Source organism: Anguilla anguilla, chromosome 14 (assembly GCF_013347855.1).
Source record: "Anguilla anguilla isolate fAngAng1 chromosome 14, fAngAng1.pri, whole genome shotgun sequence".
Lineage (NCBI taxonomy): Eukaryota > Metazoa > Chordata > Actinopteri > Anguilliformes > Anguillidae > Anguilla > Anguilla anguilla.
Window position 1 is genome coordinate 40,809,528 of NC_049214.1, and position 19,617 is coordinate 40,829,144.

The following is a 19,617-nucleotide window of genomic DNA, read 5'->3' on the forward strand; positions in this document are numbered from 1 at the left end:
ATGTAAACTTTTGGCCTCAACTGTATATATTTAATCAGTGGATGTTCTTAACCACCAGGAATATTTATGGTACATTGTTTACATTTTGTTCATTTATTTAGATATTTAATAAAGCAATTAAACATTTACTGTACTCCAGCATACTGTACTGTATGAGTGGATTTAAGTTGCAGTGGTAATTGTATTTATCTAGAAAGTCATGCAGTTAAGCGTTTGTGTCTGTGTGTATGCATGGTTGATTGATGTTGAATACTAAATCCATTCCGTCCGAATCCATTCAAAAATAAATGAAGAAAGGTCAGCTGCCTGATATTTACAAGAGATTCACAATTTATTTCTGTAAGCAAAATGTTCTCCAAAATGAATGTTGCTCAATAGGCATGATGAGCAGCTGTGTCTCACCTTGGCTCCAGGGTGCGGCCTCATCACCGACACACGGTCATAACCTTTCCTCACCAAAACCCACAGGGCATCCAGCTTACCCTGGAGACAGAGACAGGGTACACAGCACATTAAACATCATAAGGTTTCCTCACCAAAACCCACAGGGCATCCAGCTTACCCTGGAGACAGAAACAGGGTGCACAGCACATTAAACATCCCTCACAAATACATATTTTTAAACCACTTTGATTACAACTTCCTTTATCCTTTATGTCCAACTTCCTTTATTTTTTTATCCCTAATCTAGACTTCACACAGAGAGTGGTCAATGGCAGAAGCTCTGGGGATTTTCAAGACCAGACTTGATAGGGTATCAGATACCATCTAAAGCAGAGCACTAGGTACAATTTAGTTTGGAAAATAGTGAAAATTGTTGGTCTGAATGGCCTGTTCTCACCATTATTTTATGCTACATTACATTACATTACAGGCATTTAGAAGACTCTCTTATCCAGAGTGACTATTACCTTAAGTTATTATTTAATACACTGTTCCACTGTAGCTGCATTCGTTTGTTATTATCATACGTACAGGAAGCTCTGTTCAGTTTAGAGAAGGAAAGCATTGTTACTGCATTGTTGTTTTAGAACAATTTTGGGAATTTGTGCACATTCTGGCACATTCTATTTGAATTCCATCCAGTATGAAAACATCACCACACAATTTGGTTGCTTTGTAATGTAATTTCTTTGTGTTAATCGCTGTATCTGTTTATCTTTCAGCTCCTCATTCATTTCCACCAGCTACGTTGAGCTGCTGTTCCAATTTAAAGCAACACCAGCTGCGGGCCAATAAAAGACCTGCCCCACTGAAGATCAATTGATTGCTGGTTGCTTTCTGTTTTCTAGTAGTACCCATAATCATTTTGCATTCAGAAAGCCTAAGGATCCACATTATAATTTAAAATTAGCTTTACATAGGAAAGCTTAACATTTAGCAGTTTTAGCAGTGAGATATATGCAGTGCAGAGAGTTTTAACAGTGAGATATATGCAGTGCAGGGAGTTTTAGCAGTGAGATATATGCAGTGCAGGGAGTTTTTACAGTGAGATATATGCAGTGCAGGGAGTTTTTACAGTGAGATATATGCAGTTCAAGGAGTTTTAACAGTGAGATATATGCAGTTCAGGAAGTTTTAACAGTGAGATATATGCAGTGCAGGGAGTTTTTACAGTGAGATATATGCAGTGCAGGGAGTTTTAACAGTGAGATATATGTAGTGCAGGGAGTTTTAGCAGTGAGATATATGCAGTGCAGGGAGTTTTAGCAGTGAGATATATGCAGTGCAGGGAGTTTTAGTAGTGAGGTATATGCAGTGCAGGGAGTTTTAACAATGAGATATATGCAGTGCAGGGAGTTTTAACAGTGAGATATATGCAGTGCAGGGAGTTTTAGCAGTGAGATATAGGCAGTGCAGGGAGTTTTAACAGTGAGATATATGTAGTGCAGGGAGTTTTAGCAGTGAGATATATGCAGTTCAGGGAGTTTTAACAGTGAGGTATATGCAGTGCAGTGAGTCTCCAGTTTGAGATACTCAGTATGGTGATTCTGAGCAGTGAGTCACATGCAGGGCAGTGAGTGACAGGCTTAATGTGCTTACTGAATGGTTAATAGGAAATAGGCCTGCACTGAACTCAGGACCCTGGGGCACCACAGTTACCAATCGGGCCTCGTTCCCCCTCTCTTGAGTGGCTACTGGTGCCCAGTAAGGAATTTGTAATGAGCAAAACAGCCAAGCAGAAAGACAGAGAAAAGAATAGCCATATAAATGTTATTTTTTCCTGCTCCAGTATCATGTGATGTAATGTGTGTCTTACATTCTTCTGTTGGCACGTCCATTTGGCCAGAATTCTGTCCAGATGAATAAACTGTTCATGGAAAGCAGAACATGAGGAGCTGTGTGTGTGTCTGTGTGTGTGCGTGTGTGTCTGTCTGTGTCTGTGTGTGTGTGTGTGTGAATGTGAGTGCGTGCATGTGTGTGAGTGTGTGTGTGTCTGCCTGTCTGTGTATGTGTGAGTGCGTGCATGTATGTGTGTGTGTGTGTGTGTGTGTTTGTGCGTGCGAGTGCATGTGTTTGCATGTGTGTGTGCATGTGCCTGTGTGTATGTGTGTGTGAGTGCGTGTGTCTCTGTGTTTGTGTGAGTGCGTGCATGTGTGTGTGAGTGTGTGTGTGTGTCTGTCTGTCTGTGTATTAGTGAGTGTGTGCATGTATGTGTGTGTGCGTGTGTTTGTATCTGTGAGTGCGTGTGTTTGTGTGTGTGTGTGAGAGTGCGTGGGTGTGTGTGTGTGTGTGAGTGCGTGTGTGTGTGTATGTGTGTGTGAGTGTGTGAGTGCGTGGGTGTGTGTGTGTGCGTCTGTTTGTTTTTGCTTAAAAAATCTGGATCCAGACGAGCCCTAATCTCAGATAAAACTGGATTCCCTTAGAGCAGCGGTAATTAACCCACCCAACCCGAATCTGGCCCGTACCCTGATGGGGAGCCTACCCCCTCCCTACCCCACCCGAATCTGGCCCGTACCCTGATGGGGGAGCCTACCCCCTCCCTACCCCACCTGAATCTGGCACGTACCCTGATGGGGGAGCCTACCCCCTCCCTACCCCACCCCAATCTGGCCCGTACCGTGACGGGGGAGCCTACCCCCTCCCTACCCCACCCGAATCTGGCCCGTAGGGAGCCTACCCCCTCCCTACCCCACCCGAATCTGGCCCGTACCCTGATGGGGGAGCCTACCCCCTCCCTACCCCACCCGAATCTGGCCCGTACCCTGATGGGGGAGCCTACCCCCTCCCTACCCCACCCGAATCTGGCCCGTACCCTGATGGGGGAGCCTACCCCCTCCCTACCCCACCCGAATCTGGCACGTACCCTGATGGGGGAGCCTACCCCCTCCCTACCCCACCCCAATCTGGCCCGTACCCTGACGGGGGAGCCTACCCCCTCCCTACCCCACCCGAATCTGGCCCGTAGGGAGCCTACCCCCTCCCTACCCCACCCGAATCTGGCCCGTAGGGAGCCTACCCCCTCCCTACCTCACCCGAATCTGGCCCGTACCCTGATGGGGGAGCCTACCCCCTCCCTACCCCACCCCAATCTGGCCTGTACCCTGATGGGGGAGCCTACCCCCTCCCTACCCCACCCGAATCTGACCCGTACCTTCATGGCGGAGCCTACCCCTCCCTACCCCACCCGAATCTGGCCCGTACCCTGATGGGGGAGCCTACCCCTCCCTACCCCACCCGAATCCAGCCCATACCTTGATGGGGGAGCCTACCCCCTCCCTACCCCACCCGAATCCCGCCCGTAGCTTGATGGGGGAGCCTACCCCCTCCCTACCCCACCCGAATCCAGCCCGTACCTTGATGGGGGAGCCTACCGCCTCCCTACCCCACCCAAATCCAGCCCGTACCTTGATGGGGGAGCCTACCGCTTCCCTACCCCACCCGAATCCAGCCCGTACCTTGATGGGGGAGCCTACCGCTTCCCTACCCCACCGGAATCCAGCCCGTACCTTGATGGGGGAGCCTACCCCCTCCCTACCCCACCCGAATCCCGCCCGTACCTTGATGGGGGAGCCTACCCCCTCCCTACCCCACCCGAATCCCGCCCGTACCTTGATGGGGGAGTACCACTTCCTGGGGCGCAGTGGCTTGCGCATGCCATTGTTGAGGGTGCGGACCGGGGGCATCTCGTACTCCTGTTCCGGCAACTTCACCCGAGCGTTCCTTGCCTTCTCCAGTTTGGACCCCTCATCAGTGGAGCCCTTGTCCCCCCAACGCACCTGGAAAAACCCCATCCATCATTATACTACAATGTGCAACCATACATTCCCCCAACTTCAAAAAATAACTGTTCTCTACTCCCTCTGCCATCCTACAAAAACTGTTCACCCCCCCAAATAAACTAAACTCACCTCCATCCTCTTAATCCCGCCTACACCGCGCCCCCCATAGTAGGAGGCATCCACTGTGGGCCATTTCTTTTTGGGGATTCCATCCTCATCCTCATCCTAGAGTGAGAGAGGGTTCATGAATGAATTTTGAGGCAACAGTATGTCACTGACTTACATCATCCAACTATAAAAAGAGATGCAAAGCGATGATTGGTTTAAATTAGCAACCGCACATTGCAGCTCCATCCAATTTAGCATTGAGGAAGCCTTGCTGTACCCTCAGTCTGCCAGGAGCTAGGTGTGGTTTGGTAACCAGAAGACTACATGCTTGTCTCTGGGATTGCATATTTGGTTTTGTAGCCTGAAAATCCTCTAGAAAATGAATCAGAAAAATGTAGCATGCATACATATATATATATATATATATATATATATATATATATATATATATATATATATATAGTAATAAATGCATAGGCATTTAAGGTACATGAAAAGAGTTTATATTCTTGACAAGATTCATGGATTTTCAAAGGCCATTAAAGAGAAAGACATCTATGGTAAAGAAATAATCTAAAGCAGTGGTCTCCAACCCTGGTCCTGGAGAGCTACGGGGTCTGCTGGTTTTTGTTTTCACCTTAAAATCAGCACCCAATTGAGACCCAAGACACCAGGTGAGTTGAGTTAACTCTGTAATCAACTGCTCTAATTGATTCATGAAGTGCAGAGTCACTATGAAAACCAGCAGACCCTGTAGCTCTCCAGGACCAAGGTTGGAGACCACTGATCTAAAGCATAAGTACATGATCTGATCTTGAGCAGGGGCACGGTTGATTAAAAAATATAAAGAAGAAAAATACTGAGGGAGCATCTAGCTGAAGGCATGAAGAGTTTTCCATCTCTCGCCACCATCAAGAATGACAGGAACACGAAAAGAGAGAAGGAGAGAAACTTATGGAGGATAAGACACAAAGTGAAGGAGGGAGAAGCAGACAGGTGAAATAAGGACAGGTGTGGGCATGAGTGGGAAGGTAAGAGTGAAGGATAGAGAAGAGAGAGGAAATGGGAGAGGAGAGTCAGTGACAGAGAAGCAAGGGGCAAACAGAGGGCAAAAGAGCTGTGGAGAAAGAAAAAAATATAGAGAGGAATGATCCTAATTATGACTTCATCCCTATGGAGGCTGCAGATTGGCTGAAACAAAATACCTTGGAAGACAAATTAAGCCTTGGCATTTCCTGTTTTTTAGGATCAAGAAACAAGGGAGGAGGACTGACGATAAAAGAGAATGGATGGAAGGAAAATGATCAACTTTCTTCACTATTGCACTGAACTATCTGTGAAATTAGTTATTCAGGAAAATTATTATTATTATTATTATTATTATTATTATAAAGTAAAACATGATAAAACAATAAATAAAACAGGAAAAGCTAGCCGGCAAGATAAAAAAGAGTCCTGAGCTGTTGCTTTAAACTGTGTGCAGTAGTTGCCCAGGGGATAGCAACTGGTAATGCACTCCAAGCTTCTGGAGTATAATAACACAATGCTGCTTCACCTGGTTCCTTTTCTTTCATTATTAGAACATTAGGAAACCAGCTGCTGATATTTTAAGGGTTCAGCTGGGAACATATGCTGACAGACAATCAGAAATGTACAATAGTTGTAAATCGTTACGTGCTTTATAGATGAGCAGAAGCACTATAAAATCAATCCTTAAAGATAGCAGGAGCCAGTGCGGGGAGATCAGTACAGCAGTGATGTGTTCATGTGTTAGGGTCAGGGTCTAATTTCCTTGGTTTTGTTAAGATTCTGGCAACACTGTTTTGTACAAGTTGTAATCTATCAATCATCTTCTTTGGCAGTCCCATCAAGAGCGCATTATAATAATCTGAGCGACTAAAAAGAATCCATGCATCAGCTTCTTAGCATCTTGCGGAGAGAGAAAAAGGGCTGACACGTGCTATATTTCTCAAGTGGAAAAAGGCTGTCATGGTTACATAATCAATATGAGGCTTGAAACTTCATTCAGAGCAAAGTATGACACCACGATTTCTCAGTTCCGATTTAATGTGAGCAGCTAAATGTCTGCTAAAGTTTGCTAAGCTTTTTATCTTTATTTACATTTGCTCCTATGAGCAGAATTATAGTTTTGTCCTCGTTCAACTGGAGTTTTTTGCTCATCCAATCAACAATACTAGTGAAACGGCTCATCAATCGAGTTTAGGCATCAGGGTAATTGATGAAACAGAGATATATAGCTGCGTGTCATTGGAATACTTGTGAACGTTGTCTCTATACTTATAAATGGTTTTACCCAATGGAAGCAAGTATAAGGAAAACAGGCACGTCGCTTTGGATAAAAGCGTCTGCCAAATTAATGTAATGTAATGTAATGCATAGGCCAAGAATGGATCCCTGCAGAACACCCCGTACACTTCTATGAGCCTCTGAAACATAGTCACTTGAACTAAGGAAATATTTTCTCTTAGCTAGGTATGACTCAGACCAGTTTAATGCATTGCCAGTGAAACCAACCCAGGTGAAGACAATGGATAACAATAATGCTATGGTCTGTGGTGTCAAAGGTTGCACTCAGATCTAAAAGCAGAAGAACAGATAAATTATTTGCATCCACATTAACCCTCAGATCATTTAAGACATTCACTAAAGCAGTCAATGTGTAATCACTTACTTTATATCCAGACTGACATTTCCCTTATCATTGTTATTTAGGTGATCAATAAGTTGTTTCAAGGCTGCCTTTTTATGGAGTTTTACTCATGGCAACCAAATTGGAGATGGATCTGTAATTACTGATGACTGAGCAGTCCAAGTCCTTCTTCTTAAGAAGACGTTTAGCTACAGCCATTTTTAATTCATCTGCAAAGATCCCTGATAATAAAGAGTTACTCACTACACTCCTGAGCAAAAAAATGGACCAAAATATTAAGCTTTTAATGGTCTTAACAACAAATAATTGGTCAGAAAATTAGCAAGAATTAAACAAATGCACTCCTGAGACCCCGTGCCACCATTTGCTTGTTTACTTCTGCTGCAGTGAACTGTTTGGGGAAAAGCTAGAAACAGGGAAATTCACTTATACAGTAGACAAATTAACATAATGTCAAATAAAAGAGTCATGTTTTGTATTTGGTTGCATGTCATTTGCATGTCATTTGCATGCCGTGACTTCCTGATGTCTGTGACCTATGAACATCATCAGAGTCTGGATATCTTATTTTCAGGTTGTCCTACAAGCGATAAAAAAAAGCATTTGAATGGATCTCTATGGGAATTATGTTAATTTGTCTACTGTGTAAGTGAATTCTAGCTTTTCCCCAAACAGTTCACTGCAGCAAAAGTAAATGAGCAAATGGTGGCACAGGAGGTCTTAGGAGTGCATTTGTTTAATTCCTGCGAATATTCTGACCAATGATTTGTTGTTAAGACCATTAAAAGTTTAAAATTTTGCCATTTTGGGCTTGGCCTATTTTTTTGCTGAGGAGTGTATATCTACATTACATTACAGGCATTTAGCAGACGCTCTTATCCAGAGTGACTTACACAACTTTTACATAGCATTTTTACATTGTATCCATTTATATAGCTGGATATATACTGAAGCAATTTCGGTTAAGTACCTTGCTCAAGGGTACAACGGCAGTGTCCTACCCGGGAATTAAACCTACGACCTTTCGGTTGCAAGCCCAGTTCCTTACCCACTGAGCTACACTTCGTCCTAGCACATCATCAGCGAGCAATCAAAAGCATTTTTACATTCTGGTTGGATTTGGGTCAAAGGAGCAAGAAGAGGATTTCAGTTTTGGAGATTAGATTATTAGGTGGCAGTGGCATAGGTTTCATTTGAACATTGAGGGGAACACATTAAGCGGGGGGTCTGTGGGTCCTCCCACCAGAAATTTTGAGTGTAAAACACTTCATTTCCTGCATTCTGGTGAATTTTTCTGCACCAATTTGTGCCTTTTCTGCATCAATTTATGGTGGAAATGTTTTTATAGGGGGGGACATATGCACGTGTTCTAAATATTGAGGGGGACGTATCCCCCGCGCCCCCCCCAAAATCTGCCTACGTTAGGCGGTATACAGTTATTCCCAATTTGGTAATTTTTTATGTTCATGTTGAGGCAATGTGCATTCTTAACTTAACATTTTGAGTTTGTTGTTTTTCAGGATTGATTGATGCGATCAGAAGACATGGTATTGGAGGAGCAGAATCAAAGACATGGAAAAGACTAGAGTCTCACCGAACTGTCTTCTATCTCAGGAAGAGGAGGCTCGTGGATGATCTGACAGAAGAGAGAGAAACACACATCAGTTCTATTCTGTTAATAGTCATTTATTAACGCATGCTCTCTTTCAATTTACAATAAAAACAGAATCAGGGAGAGACAAAAGGAGATAGAGCTAAAGAGAGTTTTTATATAAATACATTTGGTCATTAAACAAAGCTCTTACAAGTGAACAACATATTTCACCACATACAGTAATCTACAGAAGTCCAAATTGTTTTATCGTGTGAAAAAAAAACCAACACATTTTACCCCTTTCCAGTAAAGAGCTCAGAGCCTGGAGGATGAAGGAAGCACATACTTCATTGCACAAACACTAAACACTAGAAATGAAATATGAAGCCAGATGTGTCTAAAGACAGACTGCTTTAGAGAGAGAGAGAGCGAGAGAGAGAGAGAGAGAGAGAAGCTGGCAAGAGAGTCTAACCCATGCATGTGTAGCTATGGATAACAGATCTGTTGTTTCTGTCGTAATCATATACAAATGCTCTGGTACAAAATGATCTATGAAAAACAAACTCAAATCAAAAAATGTAAAATTACATAGTTTGTTGAATCAAATCCAATATGATCTTCCAACATTCTCTGTTTTCTAGGTAGTGGCCTGTTGGCTGTGTGACGTAGTGTGTTACAAAGGATCAGAGACAAGGTTCTGGAACTTATGATGTTCTGGACAATAAGGCACTGGCTTGAGCCTCATAATCCAAATGGACCTCTAGTCCCTCTCTGTATTCATCAAAGCTTCAGCCTCATAATCCAACTGGATCTCTTCTTGCTCTGCTCATTACTCAAAGCTGAAACCGAAGCCTGTATCCCATTGAAAGACTGAAAAACATTTTTATAAATGGTCCCGGGCAGAGAGAGGTGTCATCTTTTTTTTTTTTTTACAAAACAAAAATGATACAGAAGAATTAGGGTGATCAAGGAAGCTCATGTACAAAAGATTTTTATTTGCAGTCCCCAAGGCCAGAGTGCTGGACTTAAAAGTTGACAGAGGAGTCCGTACAGACCAGGCAGCCGAGCACCACTGTCTCCCCTGAGTAAGGTATTTTTATTCCTATGCTTTCACCACCCATCATGTGTTTCTGCTCAGTAGAGTTGAATATTACACTCATTCCTGTCAAGTTATTGGCATATAAATCACAAAGCTGGCACAATTTCCCATCAAATCTGTGCACAAAGATGTTTTACAGATGAGCCCCCAAGGCCTCTGATTGGAGGTTGGCTGGGCCCTATGGCTGGACGCTTAAAACTGAGCTCCATCAGTAAATATCCAGCTGTGTAAATTATAATAAGCACAAATGGAAATTAAGATGAGTCTGGGTGAGGGGATAAGGGTGAGGGGCCCCTAAAAAAAGTTGGCACACCCCTGCAAAACCGCTTTAGAACCAAACCTTTATTCAGGGTTCCACAGGTTCAATTCACAGCATTGCTCCAAAAGCCACTGCTTTTCATACCATAGAATTTCTCCAAACTTGGATAGTTTTTTAGGCCCTCTTCTCTGTGCACCAACAGTAACAGTAAACACCACTAAAGAGCTCTATCCGTCACCCCTAAAACACTCTATCCTTCGCCCCTAAAGAACTGTATCCTTCACCCCTAAAGTGCTCTATCCTTTACCACTAAAGCACTCTATCCTTCACCCCCAAAAGCGCTCTATCCTTCACCCCTAAAGCACTCTACCCTTCACCCCTAAAGCACTCTATCCTTCACTGATAAATCACTGTGTCCTTCGCCCCTAAATCACTCTGTCTTTCACCACTAAAACACTCTATCCTTCACCCCTAAATCACTTTCAGTCACCCCTAAAACACTCTATCCTTCACCCCTAAATCACTTTCAGTCACCCCTAAAACACTCTATCCTTCACCAATCCTGCACCCCTAAAGTGCTCTATGCTTCACTCTTAAAACACTCTATTCTTCATCCCTAAAGCAGAGCAAATTCTACACAGGATGTACCGGTTTAGTTTGAGAAGTAAATCACCTCATTTTGAGTCCTTCAGAATTTGTTTCCTGTGTGCTGATCCAGCATAGTCTGGACCTTCAGGCAGACACAAGTGCAGTTGCAAGAAAGGGTGTAATTTAATAGAAAGTTGTGCTTGTCTTACCATCCTCCTCAAACTGCACACTGTATAGTACCAACCATCACGGCTGTGTCTGTGGCAGTTTCCCCTAGCTCTGTGCACACTCCCCTCGTTGTTGCTTTGAGTAATTGTAGTGGCAGACTCACCACAGTACAGCACAGAGGCCAAAACCACCAAAGCACAGCCAGGACCAACAGAAGTAGAAGGACCAGCAGGGCTATGGCCAGGATCATCCCGTCAGACTGAGGAGAACCACAGAGGGAAAAGGAGAAGGGGGGGGGGGGGGGGTAAGGGGATGGGAGCAACAGATGGAGAAAGGGGGAAGGAAGAGAGAATATTCAGAGAAAAGGGGAGAGGTGGAAGAGAAGAAATGGTAATGAACAGAGGGGGGAGGTGGAGGGATTAGGGAAGAGTGCAAGGGGAGGGGAAGAAAGAAAGAGTTGCAAATGAGAGGGTGGAAAAGGAGTGTGAGTGAAAGTATGCAGGAAGGACAAACATTGGAGATAGGGATGGAGAAAGAGTGATTTAGTGACTGATAGATAGTGACTGGGGAAAGACATTTGTAATGTGATTAACCATATTTTTATTAAGACAAAGTAGAACCTCCTGTCATTAAGAAACAGAATTGACACAGGAAACAGGGGCCTGGCCATCTGATTAATTTACTGAATTGGGAGGATGGTATAAAGTGATGCATGGACGGGGTGCATCATGGGAGTTTTTATTATTATTTTAGCTTACACAGCCAACTGTGGTGATGGTGACTGAGCTGGATATGAAGCTCAGGCCATTGTTCATACTGACATGTAGAGTGGCAGACCTGAGAAAGAGAAGAGAAAGAAAAAAATCCTCAAAAAAAACTGAAATCTGTTGTTTCTGATAGAGACATTTGGTATATTTTCACATTTTATTAATATTATGAACATATGGAATATGTACTGTATATTTGGACATATTGTATGGAATATAATGTTGGCTATGGAATGTTTGGCACAGCATACAGAGTATTATGGTTTGTAGCAGGCGTACCAAAATCTGGGCCACGAGGCCAGGTGAAGTCTTGGTTTTCATTGTTTCCCCTCTAATCAAAGACTGATTTATACCTGGGACACATGTTCCTGGAATTTCTGACCAATCAGTTGCATTAATTAATGAATAAACCAACAGGTGGGAAAAGAAGACCAATAATACTCCTGGAGCTGAAGGCCAGATTGTGAGTTGTCAGGTGTGATTTACATGCTGAGAACAATAATGTCACCTACGTTCCTACTTCCTGCATGACTGGAGCAGGACAAAGTAGGTAGGTGTCCTTCACCACCAACGGCCTCTCCACTGGAGGGCACGGGGAAAGACAAAGAGAAAGAGAGAGAGAGAGAGAAGACAGTTAATCTACCGATACCAATGAAAACTAGCCTACAGCAGTGATGGGACCCCTTGAGCAACAATCACTTCCATATAACTGACTTGTTTGAACCAATCAAAATGTTTTTCTCTTCACAGTAAAAACAGAATAGCTGGATCATATCAGCAAACCAGTGCATAGCATACTGTATCACCACACATATGTGCCTTATTACCACATTATCTTTCTGAACCACGACTCAAGAGAGGCAATGATAAGAAAACCCTGTACAGATATTTACCTTATTAAAAACTAAACGTGTAGACAATGTTTTAACCCAAAATGAATTAGTATAAGGGTTCAGAAACAGTTTGTAACTCAAGTGGCTGTCGGTTCAATCCCCAGGTGAGGTATTGCTGCTGTAGGCCTACTCTTGACCAAGTTGGAATTATAGTGTTTTATTCAGTTTCATTTTGTTGGCCATAAATGACCCTAAATACTATATTTTACTTTAACTTTTACCCCCTGATTTTATGATGTCTTTGTGTAAAAAATAAGCAAAAGAAAAGGTAGGAAGCTGTGTACAATGTGACGGCTGTTTCATCATTGTGAATTCTGCACTCAGATTCCCAAAAGGTGGTAGTCCTATTAAATGCAGGCACACTGTGCCTATTTTACCATTTTGATTTTTGGACAGTAGACTGATATGAAACAATGTTCCCAGAATTGTCGATTTAAATGTTTTAAAATGCTTTTCACACTTTTTCACACCAGAAATTAACTTTAAAAAAAACCCATTCTGATTAGGACAACCTCTTAAATATTCACCTCTGAGAGGTATGTTAATGATTAGAAAGGCAGGTAATGGTGCGTAAAAAATTTTTTTAACACACCCAAGGAGTGATAGTCTATTGATTACTTATTGTTAACCTCTTCCAAAGATTATATATCAAGGCAACTATTGGGTCGCATATATCACACTATTGGGACTCAAAAATAAATAAATGGGCCAAACTGTTCAATTGCACATAGAAACACCTGATTTGGCAGGGCTGAAACTACCGACAGATTTGGATAGGATTGCATAGGTTTCCATAGATTTCCATACGTGACCCGTTTACCCACTGAAACCACCATCCTGTTATGACTCTTTTACCCACTGAAACCACCATCCTACTGTGACCCGCTGACCCACTGAAACCACCATCCTACTGTGACCCATTTACCCACTGAAACCGCCATCCTGCGATGACCAGTTTACCCACTGAAACCGCCATCCTACTATGACCAGTTTACCCACTGAAACCACCATCCTACTGTGACCCATTTCCCCACTGAAACCACCATCCTACTGTGACCCATTTCCCCACTGAAACCACCATCCTGCTGTGACCAGTTTACCCACTGAAACCACCATCCTGCTATGACCCATTTACCCACTGAAACCACCATCCTGCTGTGACCAGTTTACCCACTGAAACCACCATCCTGCTATGACCCATTTACCCACTGAAACCACCATCCTGCTGTGACCAGTTTACCCACTGAAACCACCATCCTACTGTGACCCATTTCTCCACTGAAACCACCATCCTACTGTGACCCATTTCCCCACTGAAACCACCATCCTGCTGTGACCAATTTACCCACTGAAACCACCATCCTGCTATGACCCATTTACCCACTGAAACCACCATCCTGCTGTGACCCATTTCCCCACTGAAACCACCATCCTGCTGTGACCAGTTTACCCACTGAAACCACCATTCTACTGTGACCCATTTCCCCACTGAAACCACCATCCTACTGTGACCCATTTCCCCACTGAAACCACCATCCTGCTATGACCCATTTACCCACTGAAACCACCATCCTGCTGTGACCCATTTACCCACTCTAACCACCATCCTACTATGACCCATTTCCCCACTGAAACCGCCACCCTGCTGTGACCCATTTACCCACTGAAACCACCATCCTGCTGTGACCAGTTTACCCATGCGTGGAGGAGGAACCCTGGAGCCCCACACTGTGGTTCAAAGCCAAAAACCCTCCACACCAGCATACTGTGGCTGACCACTGAACCAGTCTGAACTGTCAATGAGAACATCAGCCGTTAGCGCAGAGAGAGGGAGTAATCTGGAGCTCAGCTTTTGTTTCTGGTAAAGACATGTACTTGGCTGTATCCTGTGGCTACATTTTCACATTTTGTTTAGCCTGTGAAATATGTATATTTGGGCATGGTGTAGATTACGTTGTAGATTTGGCAATGTAGTACTGATAATGAAATGTATGGTGCAGTTTTGTATTATGGTTCGTGGCAGGTATTTAAGCTCTGGGAGCTTCCAAACCTTAAGGATGCTATTGTAGATGTCTCTCACCAGAAGAACCACAGAAGGTGGCCTTCATCTCAGCCCACCCCTCTCTCCTCACCCTCCCTTTCCCTCACTGTGACATGAATCACCTGCTCCTCTAACTCCCGCTGACTGTTGGACTGAGGTGGTGGAACTGGTTTATTGAACACCCATTTCTCAATATTTTCTGTCAACCCTCTCTTTCATCTCTCTATTTCTTCTTTCGAATATCATGCCAGAGCTATCACTTATCCAACAAAATGTTTCATTGCCACCAAGTCTTCTGGGAAGTTTCATTGATGCCCTGCTCACCTCCCTTCCTAAAGATGGCATCCCAATGACCCTGCTGGGAGATCTAAATATCCATGGGAACAGCTCATGGAAGACTGTGCCACCGTACTGGCACTCAGCTGAGGAGTCACTGCACATGATATGTGGTCCATTAATGCACTCATTTAGAACGCTATCTGCATGCAGGAGTGAGTCTGACTGCTATCCGCATGCAGGAGTGAGTCTGACTGCTATCTGCATGCATGGGTGGGTCTGACTGCTACTCTGTCTGCTGTCCACATGCAGGAGTGAGTCTGAGCTCTATCCGCATGCAGGAGTGAGTTTGTCTGCTGTCCACATGCAGGAGTGTGTCTGACTGCTATCCACATGCAGGAGTGAGTCTGAGCACTATCCACATGCAGGAGTGAGTCTGTCTGCTGTCTGCATGCAGGAGTGAGTCTGACTATTATCCGCATGTAGGAGTGAGTCTGACTGCTATCTGCATGCAGGAGTGAGTCTGACTGCTATCTGCATGCAGGAGTGAGTCTGACTATTATCCGCATGTAGGAGTGAGTCTGACTGCTATCTGCATGCAGGAGTGAGTCTGACTATTATCCGCATGTAGGAGTGAGTCTGACTGCTATCTGCATGCAGGAGTGAGTCTGACTATTATCCGCATGTAGGAGTGAGTCTGACTGCTATCCGCATGCAGGAGTGAGTCTGACTGCTATCCGCATGCAGGAGAGAGTCTGAGTGAGATCCGCATGCAGGAGTGAGTCTGACTATTATCCGCATGTAGGAGTGAGTCTGACTGCTATCTGCATGCAGGAGTGAGTCTGACTGCTATCCGCATGTAGGGGTGAGTCTGACTGCGATCCGCATGCAGGAGTGAGTCTGACTGCTATCCGCATGTAGGAGTGAGTCTGAGTGCTGTCTGCATGCAGGGGTGAGTCTGACTGCTATCTGAATGCAGGAGTGAGTCTGACTGCTATCTGCATGTAGGAGTGAGTCTGAGTGCTATCCGCATGCAGGAGAGAGTCTGAGTGAGATCCGCATGCAGGAGTGAGTCTGACTATTATCTGCATGTAGGACTGAGTCTGACTGCTATCTGCATTCAGGAGTGAGTCTGACTGCTATCTGCATGCAGGAGTGAGTCTGACTATTATCCGCATGTAGGAGTGAGTCTGAGTGCTATCCGCATGTAGGAGTGAGTCTGACTGCTACTCTGTCCATATGCAGGAACTTTCTTTACTTAAAGTCAGGGAGTCGTTTATGCGGAAGCTGCAGAGGACCAGGTCGGCGTTGCGAGCGTGGAGGAAACCATTTCCCCTGACGACCACCTGGAAGGTCTCTGAGACGAGAGAGTGAGAGGGAGAGAAAATACACAGCATAACTATAACAGTGCCATGTAAGAACACAGAGAGGGAGGAAGAGAAAATACACAGCATAACTATAACAGCACCATGTAAGAACACAGAGAGGGAGGGAGAGAGAGGGAGTCAGGGGAAGAGGGAGGGAGAGGGGGGAATAGGGAGGGAGAGGGAGGGAGTGGGGAAGAGGGAGATGCCTGACTCACCTCCTGCACAGATGGAGGAAAATTTCAGAGTGTAAAGCCTGACTGACCTCCTGCACAGATGGAGGTGCCTGATTCACCTCCTGCACAGATGGAGGAAGATTTGAGAGCGTAAAGCCTGACTCACCTCCTGCACAGATGGAGGAAGGTTTCAGAGTGTAAAGCCTGCCTCACCTCCTGCACAGATGGAGGTGCCTGATTCACCTCCTGCACAGATGGAGGTGCCTGACTCACCTCCTGCACAGATGGAGGAAGGTTTCAGAGTGTAAAGCCTGCCTCACCTCCTGCACAGATGGAGGGAGTTTTGAAAGTGTAAAGCCTGACTGACCTCCTGCACAGATGGAGGAAGGTTTCAGAGCATAAAGCCTGACTGACCTCATGCACAGATGGAGGATCTTTTGAAAGTGTAAAGCCTGACTGACCTCCTGCACAGATAGAGGAAGGTTTCAGAGCATAAAGCCTGACTGACCTCTTGCACAGATGGAGGAAGGTTCCACAGCTAGGATCTCAATGCAGGACCTCTTCAGGATCTGCAGGGTGAGGAGTGGAGAGGGGAACGGAGTGGAGGGGAGGCATGGGAGGGGAGGAGTGGGGAGTGGAGGGGAGGAGAGGGGAGGGAAGGAGTCAGGAGGGGTGGGGAGGGGAGGGGAGGAGTCGGGAGGGGTGGGAGGGAAGAGGAGGAGAGACAGGCCCCAGGCATGTTATCACTCTGTTTTTGTGATCGCTTCCTTTGCAGTCATAGCTTCCCAACCCCTGACATCTCAAACAGGCAGAACCCCATAATGAGATCTCCTGCTATGTGTACAATGTCACTGCTGGGGTCACTGTATTTAGTACAGAAGCAGTCATTTTACAGAAACTCAATCAAATTTTGATCCATCACACTTTGTGCAGTGGTAAGGAATGGCAATAATCACTGTTCCATCACTGTTCTATCCCACAACTAACGCAGATTCTCACCATCATAGACAAAACTTTCTGTCCATCTTTTCTATTTTCAGATTTTGTTTCTTTTGTTACAGTGTCCCTCTCACAGGTCTGCCCTCCACTGCTGTCTAAAACTGTTCAATGTCCTCTTCCACTCTCCCAAACCAAGCCCCTCCCACTCTCCCAACCCAGGACCATACCACTCTCTCAAACCAAGCCCCTTCCACTCTCCCAAACCAAGCTTCTCCCACTCTTCCAATCCAGGCTCCTCCCACTCTCCCAAATCAGGCCCCTCCCAATCTCCCAAACCAGGCCCCTACCACTCTCCTAGCCCAGGCCTCTCCCATTTTCCCAAACCAGGCCCCACCCACTCTCCAAAACCAGGCCCCTCTCAATCTCCCAAACCAGGCCCCTCCCACTCTCACAACCCAGGCCCCTCCTACACTCCCAAATCAGGCCCCTCCCACTCTCCCAACCTAAGCCACTCCCACTCTCCCAAACCAGGCCCCTCCCACTCTCCCAACCCAAGCCTCTCCACACTCCTAAAATAGGCCCCTCTTCTTGTCCCAGGTTGGACACTCCTCTCACCGAACCAATGATCCCTTGTAGGGCCTCAAAGCCATCGTTCACAGGGAAGACATGATCTTTGCTGTCTGCAATTGTCGCCAGCTGATGAGAGAGAAAGAGGAAACAACTGTACAGAAACCCCAAATGTATACTATTGGAAGGGCCAAGTTTTCAGCTTCTACCAAACAGACACCCTGACTAGACCATAAGATTCTCACACAGTAGGCCAGACCTTGAATGGTATACCTGGGTCGCATTAAAATCTCTCTGTCATTTACAGGGGACATGTTAAAATTAAGTTAAGTTCAATGGTAAACAACACAATTTAATGTCAAAAAAGGGTTTGTCTAAAATATAATTGTAACTTGAGTTCCAAAGGTGGTCCACCTGCGTTTCATTGAAGTCCTTCACTCCCACACAGTAAACAATAGCTCCCAGCTGGCGGGCCCGGCTGGCCTGGAAGCACACACAAATATTTTTATTTCAACTGAGAAGTTTAAAAGGTAGAGCAAACCATTGTTTGAATAACAGTCAAAGGAAATCTGTGTAAGTGTAATACAAAGTCATGCACAACCTCTACCGTCTGACTGTAAGCTCCCTGAAAGAAAGCTGAAATTCTGTTATCTGGTGCTTGAAGATAAAAGCAAGACTACTGCACTACAATGGCAGACAGTGATCTGTGTCAACAGCTCATGAAGCAGTTGTATGTTTGGTTAATGATTTTGTCACAACAAAATATGCAAGTAACTAATAATCGAGTAATCAACAAGCTAATGAAGAACTTGAGTTACACTTAGTCAAGTCAATAACAAATTTATTTCATTGATTAAAAACAAAGGAGCCTATTCTGTAGAGCTCCGGCTGGTCTGTCAATCGCCATGGAGCCTGGTTCCGTTTGCTTATTCAGCACTTCTTCAGGAGAAAGCGGTATGGGAAGCAGATGTGCCAGTAAGCCAGGAAGATACAGTTGTTTGTGAATTATGTCTGTTGAAATGGTGTCAGAGGGTACAGAAATTAATGTTTTAAGGGCTGAGAGTCCTTAAAACGGAGAATGTGTTCATTGTGGTTATTTCTGTAGTGAACCCTGTAAAGTGCCAAACTTTCAGTGCTATATAGGTTTGGGGCAAGCCGCTCCACCAAGTCATAACTTGTTGGGATGGCAGGTATTGACATGTTCACATGTTGACATTCATGGGCACTACCTCTCTCTCTGCCAGGTCGAACTGATCCACGCGAAGCTCTCCATCTGTCAGAGCAATGATGACGCTTGCTGTGCGGTACCCTGTATCCATGGGAACAGACCAGAGTAAACAGAGCCTGCTTGCCTCAACAAATACTGCATGTGCTGTCTGGCTTATGCTCTGCACCGCAAAGAAAGAATCCAAACATTGACCTTATGCAATGAGCCCACCAAAAGTAGAATTTAACAAATACTTCCGGTGCTGATACACCTGCTTACCATCTGTGTTCCCATAGTATATCTGCTCACTGGCCTGAAGGAAGAAAAAGAGGGATTTAGAGACTAAGAGACTTTTCTAAGCCTTTCCATGCGCTGATGTCAGTTTCTGGCAATGATATCATTTTGGCTCCTTGCTCACTCTGTAACCTGATCCAGAATGGTGACCATTTCCACCTCAAAAAACAAGTTTCCATTGTCCATTTTGAAAGCCAAGGCAGTGCCACTGGGCACCTCACCTTCTGGAGACCCTTGTCCATGAATGTGTCTCCTCCCGGTTGCACCGTCTGGAGTTCATGCAGCCCCATGCGAATCTGTTCCCTACACAGGCAGACAGAGAGATGGACATATGGGCAGGTGGATAGATGGACAGACACACATATAGATGGACAGACACACAT

General features: G+C 44.9%; 1 protein-coding gene across 2 annotated transcripts in view; it reads right to left on the reverse strand.

Moving 5' to 3' along the window:
- Positions 1–19,617, reverse strand: part of LOC118212884 (anthrax toxin receptor 1-like) — a 53,925-nt gene that overhangs the window by 11,462 nt on the left and 22,846 nt on the right. For both annotated transcript variants that reach the window (XR_004762329.1, XM_035391324.1), the window contains exons 4-17: positions 19,456–19,537; positions 19,220–19,253; positions 18,963–19,042; positions 18,148–18,216; positions 17,782–17,862; positions 16,736–16,796; positions 15,946–16,044; positions 11,990–12,059; positions 11,469–11,547; positions 10,874–10,969; positions 8,597–8,638; positions 4,353–4,448; positions 4,053–4,220; positions 403–483 (exon numbers count right to left, since the gene is read on the reverse strand). Coding sequence is in view for 1 of the 2 variants with exons in the window: in XM_035391324.1 (XP_035247215.1) it covers positions 403–483; positions 4,053–4,220; positions 4,353–4,448; positions 8,597–8,638; positions 10,874–10,969; positions 11,469–11,547; positions 11,990–12,059; positions 15,946–16,044; positions 16,736–16,796; positions 17,782–17,862; positions 18,148–18,216; positions 18,963–19,042; positions 19,220–19,253; positions 19,456–19,537 (1,138 nt within the window). In the remaining variant the exon portion in view is untranslated. The remainder of the gene's footprint in view (positions 1–402; positions 484–4,052; positions 4,221–4,352; positions 4,449–8,596; positions 8,639–10,873; positions 10,970–11,468; positions 11,548–11,989; positions 12,060–15,945; positions 16,045–16,735; positions 16,797–17,781; positions 17,863–18,147; positions 18,217–18,962; positions 19,043–19,219; positions 19,254–19,455; positions 19,538–19,617) is intronic.